This window comes from Nelusetta ayraudi, unplaced genomic scaffold, assembly GCF_046127955.1.
Source record: "Nelusetta ayraudi isolate G7.1 ecotype Tasmania unplaced genomic scaffold, CSIRO-AGI_Nayr_v1 ptg000011l, whole genome shotgun sequence".
Lineage (NCBI taxonomy): Eukaryota > Metazoa > Chordata > Actinopteri > Tetraodontiformes > Monacanthidae > Nelusetta > Nelusetta ayraudi.
The window spans coordinates 3,990,065-4,002,500 of record NW_027466061.1 but is presented as its reverse complement, the minus strand read 5'-3'; the positions used below and the strand labels follow the sequence as shown (position 1 = coordinate 4,002,500).

Genomic DNA, 12,436 nt, shown 5'->3' with positions numbered 1-12,436 from the left:
ACCATCGTCATCAACACCACCATCACCACCACCATCATCAACACCACCATCACCACCGCCACCACCCCCACCACCATCATCAGCAGCAGTAGCAGCAGCAGTAATATGAGCGAAGGTCCGACTGCAACTCTGAAGAATCTCCCCACACTAGAAGGGTCTCCATCAACCTTGGCCACCTGCCCACAGTGCGGCAGCCACTTGAACAATAACAAGGACAGACTTCTTCCCTGGGGGGTGCCGGTTGGTGAGTGCCTGTTAAAGTAGGTTAATTGGGGCTGCTGGCCAAAGAGGAGGCACCTCAGCCTCCATTAGAAGGGTCCCCGCAGAGCGCTTGGCTTTCTAATAGGATACTTCATGTTTCAGGAAGCGGCGACGCTCGGGCCTGAGGGTGGGGGTTGCAAATTAAGGGCATTTGTTCAGGTCTGGGCAAAATGTAAAGGAGTGGCGGGGGGGGCTGAACAACCTCTCCAGCACAGAGGGGCAGGAGAGGGTTGTAAAACAGGAGATGACTTTTTGAAGTGGATTCCACTTTGTCGTCATAATTCATTCACCCTGACTTGGCCATACCAGCTGAGCACAGCTGTTACAAAACCGCAGCCCTTATGTTTACTAGGCTTGTCAACAGAGACCCCTCCTCCCCCCTTAAATTACTCCCCCACCCCCTCACCTCCTTTGGCAGGAAACTGATTTTGAATGTAATGTTCCAGTGCGGCTTGCGCGCCCGGCAGCCCTGAAGGTGCATACCTGTTAGTGTCAAGTTCCCTGGCACGCAGGAGAAAACGCTTGCATGGCAAACAGCTCGAATATATTTGGATTGCGAGAAGGGGGATAAACAACGACTGTTTGAACACACACACACACAAAAGAAAATGGTAATGGAACTTGACGTCAAACACCCAGCGCAACTCGAGCAGTTACTCGAGCGCACAAAAGACAAAAAAACGCTCCCAATTTCTTCTTGTGTTCCTTCTTTGTGAGGGTGTTTGTCTGCGAAAGGGTTTGGCATCGTTAAAATCTCATCACGGCGCAACGTGCTTGTTTCAACACAATAAATCCCAAGCGCAGAGCGGAGGGCTGCGCTTTTGTGGGAATTTGATCTTCGGCGTGATCGTCGTTTCCATCTGTTGGAGAAATTTCATTTACACTTGTCACTTGGACTTCAAACTACATATTTCACAGAAGTGTTGTCGGAGGGAGGAAGAAAAAAAGGGCAAACACAGCAGCAGGCACAAAAATCAGCCGCAAATACGATTTACATTGAGGTATAACTATTGAGAAGGCCGGATGGAGGAAGGAATATCCTTGTGAAGTGTTTGATGAATGAATGCACCAGGAATGTAATCACCTCATAAAGCTCATAAAGTGGCCATCTATAAAGTGGCTATATTTCTGTACATGTGCGCTCCTCCAAGGTTGGACGTGTTGAGTGTTCAGAGATGCTGGTTCTCATATATTGCTTCCGGCTCTTGTAGCAGTTGCGTTGTAGCAGTTTGAGTTACTGTTGCCTCTGAAAAGTGCTTGACCTGTCTGCACAATCTGACCTCTGACCCCTGACATCAACAAGGTATTGTCCTCTATGCACCTGCTGTCCATTGAAAATATTTGCCTCTTTTCAGTACCAAAAGATGGTTGTGTGTGAAACACTCAGACCAATAACCCTGTTCGCCACGATCAAAGTCACTTCAGTTCCACTTCTTTCACATTCTGATGCTCACATTGAACCCCAGCGAGTCGTTTTCACGACGTCTACATGCCATAATGCACAGAGCAGCTGCCGTGCAATTGGCTGATCAGCCATTCATATAAAACAAGCAATTGAATATTTGACCTAATAGAGTGGCCGGTGATTGTATATAGATGTCCATTGAACTGGAACAAGAGCAAAGGAAACTTGACATTTGCAGGAAGTAATAGTGGTGTTTGATGGCTCTGTTCTGGGAGCTCCCTGCCCCTTCATCAACACTTGTGGGAGAGCAAAGGCATGAACCTACGGCGGCTGGAAGGTCCTGAGGTTAAGGACGCAGGTAAAGCATTAGTGAAATGATTTGTACTTTCAGTGTTGGTAAATTAATGATTAAACTGGGCTCTGCAGGAATAGAGAATTTGCTGAGCAGGTCCTGCCGAGTGGGGCAGTAGATCATTTTCACACAAACAAAACATTCGATTACAAACCGAGCACAGCTGCTGAACCCCTCTAAACCCCTGAACAGTGAGCTGAGGGCTAATTATACCGTCGCGGCTACACTGCCATCCGAATGTGACCCATGAGTGTGTTTGATGCCTCTTACTCACCCCTGCTCCTCCATCATCTCCTGGAGCTCCATACACTTGAGCTCCACCCTCCTCTTCCTCTCATGGTCCAGGATCTCTCGGTGCGGCTTCTTCACCAGAACGGGCTCCGTCTTGGGCTCCTCCTCCTCGTCCTCCTCCAGACTCTGCTGCACCTCCTCCCCGCTGGCCTGCGGCACCGCAGCCGGGCCTCCTCCTGGAGCAGCCGCTGCTCCTGATGCTGCTGCTGCTGCTGCTGCTGCTGCTGCTGCTGCTGTTGCTGCGACCACGGGCTGAGCCACCCCGTTTGCGCCGTCCTTCGGAGACGGCACCCTCGCAGCATCATGCAACATGATGACGGAGCGCTGTGGAGATAACGGAAGAGGAACTGTCAGTCAAACGCTAGAATTTATTTTTGGGGGGGCGCTAATCTTCCTTCGTGCTAAACCGCACGCATCCTCGATTCCCAAACCTCTGTTTGACAAGTGCACGACTGGTTCTGCCAGAACTAAGTGGCACCCTCTGCCAACCTTCATCCGCATCACCGCACATTAGCGTCTCACACACACACACACACACACACACACACACACTCTGAGGTGTCGAGCGCACGTGCAGCTGGCTGGAGTTGTTTGTGCCTTGTGGATGATTTTGTGGGGAAATGAATGACAATTATGTTTCCAATCTATCTTTTTACAAACGCTGAAAAAAAAATGGTAATATATTCTCCCAGCGCCGGCACGAGAGCCAACGGAGGGTGGTGGTTGCAGACATGAGGGGGTTTAAGAGCCAGAGACGAGGAGATGTAACAGCCTCTGACACGCAAAAGGCAGAGAGGCCTGTGGGAAATATCGATTCTTCCTTAACAAACCAAACGTGTTCGTTCTCTCGCTTCCCGCGTGCTTTCTCTTTGTTTTGGCCCTCATCCGCTGATGAATTGATGAGCTTGTCATCTCGGTTAATAAAAAGTTGTCCGCTACAAGTGCCGCGTGTCCCCAGCTCTGATTAAAATGGATTGTTTTCGCCGAGGCCGAGTGCGGAAGTCGCAGGGGCCCGGCGCGCCCGCCAGCCTGGTCTGCGCCGCACCGGACGGCTAATAGCTTCATTTTTCACGGAGGAGCCAGAACAGCTCGAATCCCGAGCGCTTTGTCACTGTCACATGAGCGGCGGCGGCAACGCGGACGGTTGACGCTCGCCGCCAACTCGTGCAGGTGGTCGGTGGCGAGCAGCCGCCGGTGCCCGACTGGTTTAACAGGCGTGCGCTTGTTTTCGGAGGCGCCCGCGAGCAGGTAAACGAGCCGTGGTTGCGCGCGGAATGACGGAGCTGCGGGGCCGAACGGAGCAGGTGGCAGGACAGCAGGAGGCGGCGTCGCCGAATCCATTACACAGTCAATCAGCACTTGATATTCAGCGGCAGAAATTTCCCATCTTCACAAAAGCCCGCAGGAGTGGAGGATGTTTTTTTTTTTTTTTTAACTATTCAGGTCTATGAAATTGCAGCTCAGAGCCGATGAACACAGTGTTTTGTTCCGCTCAACAAAGCAAAGATGTCAAATGTTTTCCCAGCTTTAATGAAAGCAGGTTTTACAATCCCTCCATTTGTCAACCACATGTCTCCGTCTCACTGCTCAATCAGACAAGATATCCGACAAGGGTCCTCCCACTCGCTCTCCACTTCCCCACACGTGGGAGTCGAAAGTTGCTGACAAGCATCCTGCTCCAAGCCGCCCTGCAAATATTGAGTCGTCTGTGCAATAACACAAGCGGCCACAACAGAAACAGAAACAAAAATCTTTTTTTTTCAATTTAAAAGGTGCAAAGAAAAAAGAGGAGCAGTGGAACAAAAAGAGCAGTAACATCGAGTTGTCAGCGAGCCGATCAGCCAACGGAGCTCCCACTTAATTGTTTGCAGTTTCTCCAGGGACTGAAGGTCATCAGTGCTAATGGCGGCGCCGGGCACTGGTAGGGCCTATTGGTCTTCCTCATGCTCGGTAAACGTCGGCCAGCGTGCAGGGCAAAGTCCAGTCTCGCGCCGTCAGCTTTTTGAGAGCGAGAGGAGACGACGCGCACTCCAACATTTCAATCCCTCTCCTGCCGCTGGTGACGGGCACCATTAGCCCTCATCTTGTTTGACTGAGCATCCTGTCGGACATTCTCAAGCAGGATCCTGCGGTTCCCTGCGAGCGGACAGCTCCGCCAATCTGCAGCCCCTGTGGTGCCGCCAACAGGACATCGTGTGCGATCAAAACAAGCCGTGGGCTCCAGACAAGAAAAGAGCCGCAAGAAAAGGACGGCGATCTCTCAGGTGACTCAGCAGGGCTGACTGATTTGATTCTGGGTTGACTCACGCGTATGGAGCTTGGATAATGAGGGAAAAAAAAAACAATAAACACGGTCGCCATGGTCACGCAGCGAAAACTATCTTTTGCTCATTAAGAATCTAATGTTGCATCACGCTAATGAGACGGTAAGAGGATTGCGGTGACCTGGGTCAACTCGTGGGCACATTCATCTCTGCCGATTGTCATGAGGGAGATTTTATAATTAACAAAAAATAAATTGCATAGTTGGCTCTGAAAGCTGTGGATACCTCGAGACGTGAATTTTTCAAATTACCCATTAGGTCTCAGCTGACAATTGGAAGCAAAAGCATCCATCCATCCATCTATCCATCCATCCATCCATCTCTTTGTCCATGACAATCTTGCAGCTGCGGCTCAGTTGGCAGAGCGTGTCGTCCAATGACCGAAGGATCAACGGCTCCCGGCTCCTACTGGCCACATGTCAAGGTGTCATTGGTCAAGACATTGAACCCCACATGACTGGCGACGGGTCGGTGTGTGCATGAGTGGGTGAAGGAGAGGCTTTGTAGGGCTTTTGGGGCACCGCGATTCTGCTGAAAATTTCCCTACAAGCGCCCATTGACCATCTTACACTTCATCACCAGCACTGTTGTGATTGTAATTGTTTGCACAAGCGTTGCAGCTGTTTTCATGAGAGACGAGGTACTTGGTGTAATTACTGGAACATGACATCACACCTGCTCCCAAACATACAGCTTTTTCTTTTCATCTTATATACATATACATATATATAAATTTTGTGTGTGACCATATTGCACCTCTCTGAACGGCAAACAATTTATTGGCACGTAGGGAACATATGTGAAACCATCTGCAAGCGCAGTTGCGGTAAACACTCTGCTATATGTGTGTGGCTGCTCAAAGTGGGCAGAACAGATTTTGTGCGTCCGAATTTTATTCCGTGACGAAGACTTGGCGGATAGTGGTCGGCTGCAGTCTGACGTCACCGTAGGAGTGTAAAATATAAATACCAGCGCCTTATGTTAAAAAGAAAAGAAAAAGTATGAAGAGATTCCCATGTCTCACCTACTGCCATGGAAAAAAGCAAGCAGCCACTCTGCTCTTTCTCTCCGAGGTGGACTCTCCCGCTATCTCTCACGCTTCGGCAGTCCCTCACGACACCAAAGGTCAGTCGATGTTTTGCACAAAGGCTGCAGTGATTGCATCTTACTTAGCCGCGGCTCTGCTTCGGCCGTGATTGCACGGTGGCAGTGACCTTGAACAAGGGCTGACAGGGAGCTGAGAGCGCCCGGCGAGAGCCCATTCTCCGCTTTTTAAAAAGAGCAGCGTTCAAAGGCGTTCCGCATTCCCGACTGCATCACCCCTCCCCCGCCACTTCACAGACGATTCTGCTCTCCTCCTGTGTCCTATCTTTCCATCGTACCTTTATTTCCCTCAAAAATAATCCGCTTCTTGGCTGGAAGCCTGTGTTTTTGTTTCGTTCTTTTGTTTTTTTTTAGCACTTTGGCACCCCGAGGACGCGCCAGGCTAAGCTGGCCCCAAGGTCACCTGTCTTCATTGCGCTTGCTGTGGCTGCTTGCTGCCAGAAAAACAAGCAACTTTTTTCCCCCTTTCTCCCTTTTTTCCTTTGATCACAGTCGGTTGGAAGGCGCATGCAGAATGAACTGGGCTGGTCAGGAGAGTGCTAGCTAATAGTAACAAACAGATGCGCGAAGGCCTCCAGGCTTCAACTTTTAACTGAGCTCATGAGTGCGTCCCTGCGCCCACCTGTGTTGCCCCAGGTCTGGAGCACCTTAAATACGACAAGAGATGCCCAACGTCTGCTGTGAGTTTTGCAAGGCCGCCGTTGATTTGTTCAAATCATGCCGAGTCACAGACGGCTGCTGAGCCGAATTTATTTAACAGGCACAGGGTTATGCCGAGCACGAGCAGCTTCATGTTTTTTCTTCTTCTTGAGAGCTTCAGTCAGTGTTCTGTTGCAGCTCCGGGAGCCCCGGCACAGTGTGAAATACAACCGGCTTCAACTGCTGCTTGAACTCAGCCGGGAAGAGGAGAGGCTGAAGCAGAGCGGCAGAGGTAGCGTTTAGAAGTGCAAACTCCCCTCCGCTCAGCGGCGGAGCCGCACTTTCATGGGTGGAGCCACAGGACCTACGCGCATGAGGCAGAGCGGAAAACTCCAAAGCTATGTTTGAAAGCGTGCGTCAACTTCCTTTGAACTAATAAGGGGCGAGAGAGAGAGACAGAGAGAGAGAGACTCAGACTGATGCAAAAATGCAGCTGAAAAAAAATGTTCAGCCTTTGGTGTCGTAGCGTCTCCGGCAGCCTGGTGGAAGAGATTCTGACGGAAATAAACCGAGCCCGTTCCATTTTTGAGGGAAGAGAGACGGGAGTGTGAGTTGCCTCAGAAGGGAGACGGAGACGCCGCCTGTGAAGGCTGACATCTGGGCTCGTCCTGCTGCATGGTTCAGCAGAGGGTTAACCATCCAGAGGAAGGCGCGCTCCACCTCAGAACCTTTCAGCAGCTCCGTCCCGCTTGCTGCTCCTCTGGGATCAAACTGTGTTTCTGCTTTCTTTCTTTTTTTTCCCCTTATATCTCCTGCCCGCCCTATGGCAGCAGGTTTTACATCTGCTCCAGCTGCCTCGTGCTGCGGCTCCGTTAAAACTGCGTGTTCACTATGTGTCATGTTCAACTGATTAGTATGTTTTTAAAAAATACAAAGGGGTAGGACATTTTAGGAACTTCATCCTACACTCTTTCGAACATGGCGTGGGTACATATGTTGTAATAGTTGTCTTTTCACATTGATTTTTGGTTTTCTTGCCTAAACATGGTCACATATTTGATTTATTTTATGTTTATCTTTAAACCTGCTTAACTAAACAAAATGAATGAAATTAATTGAAATGTCCCAGGGGAGAAATGATCAGCATAGAGCTCCTTCTGATGCGATTACTTGGCTCAGGACTGAATTTCCTTTGGGATAAGTAAAAAAAAAAAAAAGTATCTATCTACCCATCTATCCATCTATATATCTGCTGAAAACACTGTGTGGGTTGAAAATACATAAATAAAAAATGAGAAGAAGAATCTTGAGATGAAGGATTATGGTGCTGCCTCCAGGTTTTCCCTCTTCATCTCTCCAATCTCCTCTCCACAGCGACACATTTGTTTTGGCAAAAACGTATTTTCTGGCAAGCGGCTTCCATTAAACACAAACTCGGCACCAAAATTCATCCGAAGCCATCCGAGTGTTGGGCAAAGTAAAGGCCGCGAGCACCGCGGGACCTCCGTAGCCGCAGCTCTTCTCGCTCTTCGGGGGCTGACGGGTTCGCGTCAGGTGCTGATAGCAGCGGTGGTGACGTGCCAGTGTGGGTGCTGCAAATGCTGCAGGTGTTGCAGGTGCGGCGTGATGAATGGCTTATTTCTCCACGTCGGGCTTTTCCCAACCGACGGGTTTCAATTAGAGAATAATAAACCTCCCGTCCCTGCAGAACAATTTGCATACAAGAGAGCGGCGGCGAGCTTGTTAAAAGTGCCGTCTGGCATTCCGTCTCAAAGACACGTACAGACTCCAGACGTACATAAATCACACAACAAATAGGCGGCTCCGGTGTGACGGTTAACGCATCGGGGCTAATGCATTGCCTCTTTGCTTACTAAGCAGCTATACATTATTGAGTTGCATTTCAGGTTTCATCAAGCACAAACCCCGGACAAAGGATTTTCTCCCCTCAAATGGGCCCTTGGAGAATGAGTAAATAAAGGAAAAAACTGCTTGTGAATACAGAACGATGGCTGGGAAGCAATGAGTGATAGTGTTTTAGTCAAGACTGCACGAACTGAGACCAAGACTAGAGAGTATTGAGACCAAGACAAGACCAAGGCTTTAGATATCAAAGACAAACAGAACGATCAACCTGTATCTTTTTAAATTAAGGTTTGCATCTATATAAATGGAACAGCAACATTTCTTTTCAGCAAGGTATTTTCAATATTTTTTTGTTGCTTTGCAAGCTATTTTGAACTATAAAAAAAACAACTTTGTTTGTTTCATAAATTTTAAAAATAAGAGAGCGAAACAAGGCAGCAGCTGTTTTTTTCAGTTATTATCTGTCACTGCAAGTACTGGCAGAGTCTCAACTGGTCTTGATCAAAATTCCAGAGTCCACCCAATCCAAGTCTGAGACGAGACCCTTAAAGAGTGGTCTCCAGGCCTCGAGTAGGAGCGATAAGCAGCGGACTGACTCCACCGTGCGCTCGTATTGTCTTCACGCCGAGAAACGTCTGCAGGCTCCACTCCAACCTTCGCCGTCCGAGGAGGAAGTTATCAAACGTCCCGCAGACACGCCCGGCCTTAATTAGCTGGGCCCCGCAGCGGCGGCCGCCCGTGCGCACGCAGCCAGAGAGCTGACGTGCTCTGCAGAAGTTCCACTGATCTTCCCGGCACCGTTTCCAGGGTAACGTTCATTCGACGCGTCCGACAAACAAACATGTCTTTTTTTTTCCTTCAAGAAATGTTTGCAGGTTCGCACGGCAACCGCCGAGATGTGAATGGGAATCTACAGCCTGTCGTTAAGTGTGTTTGCGGCACATGCACAGCTGACTTCACACAAAAAAAATGTCAAAGATGCTGCAGAGTGAGAGGAAGCAAGGGCGCTGGCTGCTCAAGAATGGCAGCAGATCCTCCTGAAAGGATGAGTGAGGGGAGGTCGGAGTCGCACAGCCCAGAACATAGACTCAGTCGTGCTGAACCATTCTTATCGCAGGTGGCCTTTGGAAGCCAGAGTCCGGCCGCAGCTATTTCAGAAAGTGGCGCTGAAGAAATCTCGCGCAGCTCCCCAACTATTTAATTAGGTTGTAACACGACGCGCTTTGAAGACATCACAAAGAGCGACTGTCAATATAGATGGAGTGTCTCTCTCATCCTCCGGGCCGCTCCGTGTGGGTCATTGAGCCCGTCAAAGGCAGCGAGTCGGTTGAAAAGAGTCTCTGCCAGCAGCAAACTGGAGCCGACCTCCACGCTGCAGCGGTGACAGAAACCAGGGGCCGTCCTCCCAATTTCCCAGCTGCCTGTGCGGCCGCTCTTTAGAGTAGAGGCGGGCGATACAGGGGAATTTGGTATTGATCTGATGCCAAGTACATAGAGGGCTAGTATCACCAGTACTTGTACTCATACTGAAACTTTTTTACTTTAAATATCATGATCGTTGAATCATTTTGTGATTTTGCCTTTCGTTAGTTGATTATGATTGTGGTAAAATACAGAAGAAAGATTTTAGGCAAATATACATGTTTATTTTTAGGAAACAACTACAAAACAAAACAATTTAACAATGTAAAATTCCTGAAATAATTCTTCTTTTACAACATACAGTTGTTTACGAAAAAAGTCAGAATTGCAAAATGAAAAAATGAAGAATATAACAAAATGTAAACCTAACAAGGTCAACGACGCAAAACAAAAACTACCTTCTGTTGCATGCAGATATTTGTGAAAAATAAAGTCAGGTTGGGGAGGGGCTTCGAAGTTTATTGAGACAGACTTGAAGAGAAGCCGTGAGGAAGTTAGCAGTATTCACTACAAACTGCAGTTTCGCTGTTATTGAGATTTAGATCAATAAAATCATTACAAATTATAATAATAATACCCAACTTGGTATTGATACTATTAAAATTTAGAACGATAGTATTGATCCTTTCAATATTGAAATTGATATGCCTGGCCCGGGCCGAGAGAGATCAACCTCCCGTTGAAAAGTCAAGCACATCTTTTACCTGCAGACCCAGACTGGCCTCTTTGCGGTGGTCAAGTCTGGCAAGGTTTCAGCACAAAAGTCCTTTCACTTGAGTCAAAGTGGGGAGCCTCTTTCATCCCCACAGAACAAGCACCTCCCCAGCAATCACAGCCAAACAACAACAGAAGCAGAAATGTCCCGGGCGTCTGACACGACGTTCCTTTTCATTTCCCAGCAGAAAGGAACTTGTCAGGAGTTTGTGGGGGTATTGTTTTGCTGAGAGCAGCCGACGGGCTGATTCTAAATACAGGTCCGCTGCCTGCTACCTTCCCGGGATTAAAAACCAGCTGCAGCCAGCGGCTCTGGGGCGCCGTCGCACAGCTTTATGAGGAGCAGGCATCATGCAGGATGCTCAAACCCCGGCTTAATTACACCGGGGATTCAGGCTCCCTGTCACTTAGCTCCGAGCGAATGAACCAAATGATTCCATTATTAGTTTCCCACCAGCTGTTTTCCTCTTGTTGCACCAGGCAGAATGTTACGAGCTGAGGCATGTGGCCGCATTGAACGGCTCCACGCGGCAATTACCGGTGTATTCAAATTGAATTTGTCCCTTTAAAATCGTGCCCCTCTTTACTCAGTTGAAACAAATATATGGAATAAATAGGGCGAGCAACCTTAGCGTGCAACCTTGAAGCTATTGTGCTTACAGAGGCGATGTAAGCACGCAGGAAAGCTGGCTGTGTTGATGGGTGCTGTTTCTTAAGAACTCCAGAAGCGCAACAGCTGGTATGAATGAAGCCACTGCAGTAAATTTATTGACTCTCAAAACAATTTTACGCAGCAGCCATTTCGGTTTACGACTCTGCGGCAAAAATTGCGGCAGAATCTGATAGAGCTAAAATGTGTCATTGAGAAAATTACAGATGATAAAACGCACCCTGAAGACACAATCGACCCGTCCATGTTATATCGCTGCTCCTTCTGCTGCACTCAGGGTGGCTGGGTGGCCCAAGTCGGCCAATCAGAGGTCTTTGGGGAAAAGGCGGAGTTAAAGCCCAAAAAGTTGGCGAGTCACAGGGCTCCAAAAAAACAAACACCCATTTACAACTTGCATTCACACCTACAGAACATGTAGAGTATGTAGAGCCGGCGTTGTGTTTATATATCTCTCAATTTCTATGATTAGTATAATTCTTTATGCATAATATATAGCACGCCTTTCCAAATAGAGTAATGCTCACAAGACATTTCAGTCCATTTGGCATATTGACTGAGACGCCTCCTTCGTTTCATTGCCACTGCCATGCCGCGATACATTTGGCTTCATTTTATCTGTATGTCACAGCTACACTCTGCCCTTTGCAAGGGCGAAGTTGAACTTGACACAACCCATAAAAGCGTGAACATAATTTTGAATTACATTTACTATATCTGGCTGCTGCGTTCCCTCAGGACGACTGTGTGTGCAAATCCCAGGAGATCAGCAGTTTGTGAGACCAGCAGCCTGTCTGGCACTAATAAGCATGTTTGCCAAGTCACTTCGATCCCCTTCCTTCCTCATTCTGATGCTGGTTATGAACTTCAGAAAGTCGTCTTCACCACTTCTACACGCTTGAATACACTGAGGCTCAGGCTAAGAGTTTGACTTTTAATATCAGCCGAGAATTAAATTTAGATGCATGTTATTTGATCACGTTATATTGTTGCTTTTAGTCGTGTGGTAGTCAACTCTTTCTATCTCAGGAGTAGTGTTTCCATTAAAGTATTCATATTCATAGTACAGTAAACATCCAATCAGAGACCTTGACTAAAATCTTTTGTGAAGACTGGATCTACTGTAGCTCCATTCAAAACACAAGAGTGTTTTTACAGCAAATTAAATTCTGAAACATTTTTTTAAAGAAATGTTGCTTGAATAGCTTTCCAAGGTCCTGATGACTGAAATGGAAAATAAGAAAATTACAAGCTCAGACGGTACCTGGTAAAAGCATGTCCATTGCTTAGCACTCTCTTCATATTAAATTAATGGGCAGTAATGAGTTCTGCAAGCTATTGTTTCCATATCTTTAGAAATTGGTTGCAAAGGGTTGCTCTGGTAATAAAAG

At 47.9% G+C, this 12,436-nt stretch overlaps 1 protein-coding gene across 2 annotated transcripts in view; it reads right to left on the bottom strand.

The window, feature by feature from the left end:
* Positions 1-12,436, bottom strand: part of srrm3 (serine/arginine repetitive matrix 3) — a 72,265-nt gene that overhangs the window by 36,469 nt on the left and 23,360 nt on the right. For both annotated transcript variants that reach the window (XR_012926170.1, XM_076020128.1), the window contains exon 2: positions 2,293-2,633. Coding sequence is in view for 1 of the 2 variants with exons in the window: in XM_076020128.1 (XP_075876243.1) it covers positions 2,293-2,621 (329 nt within the window). In the remaining variant the exon portion in view is untranslated. The remainder of the gene's footprint in view (positions 1-2,292; positions 2,634-12,436) is intronic.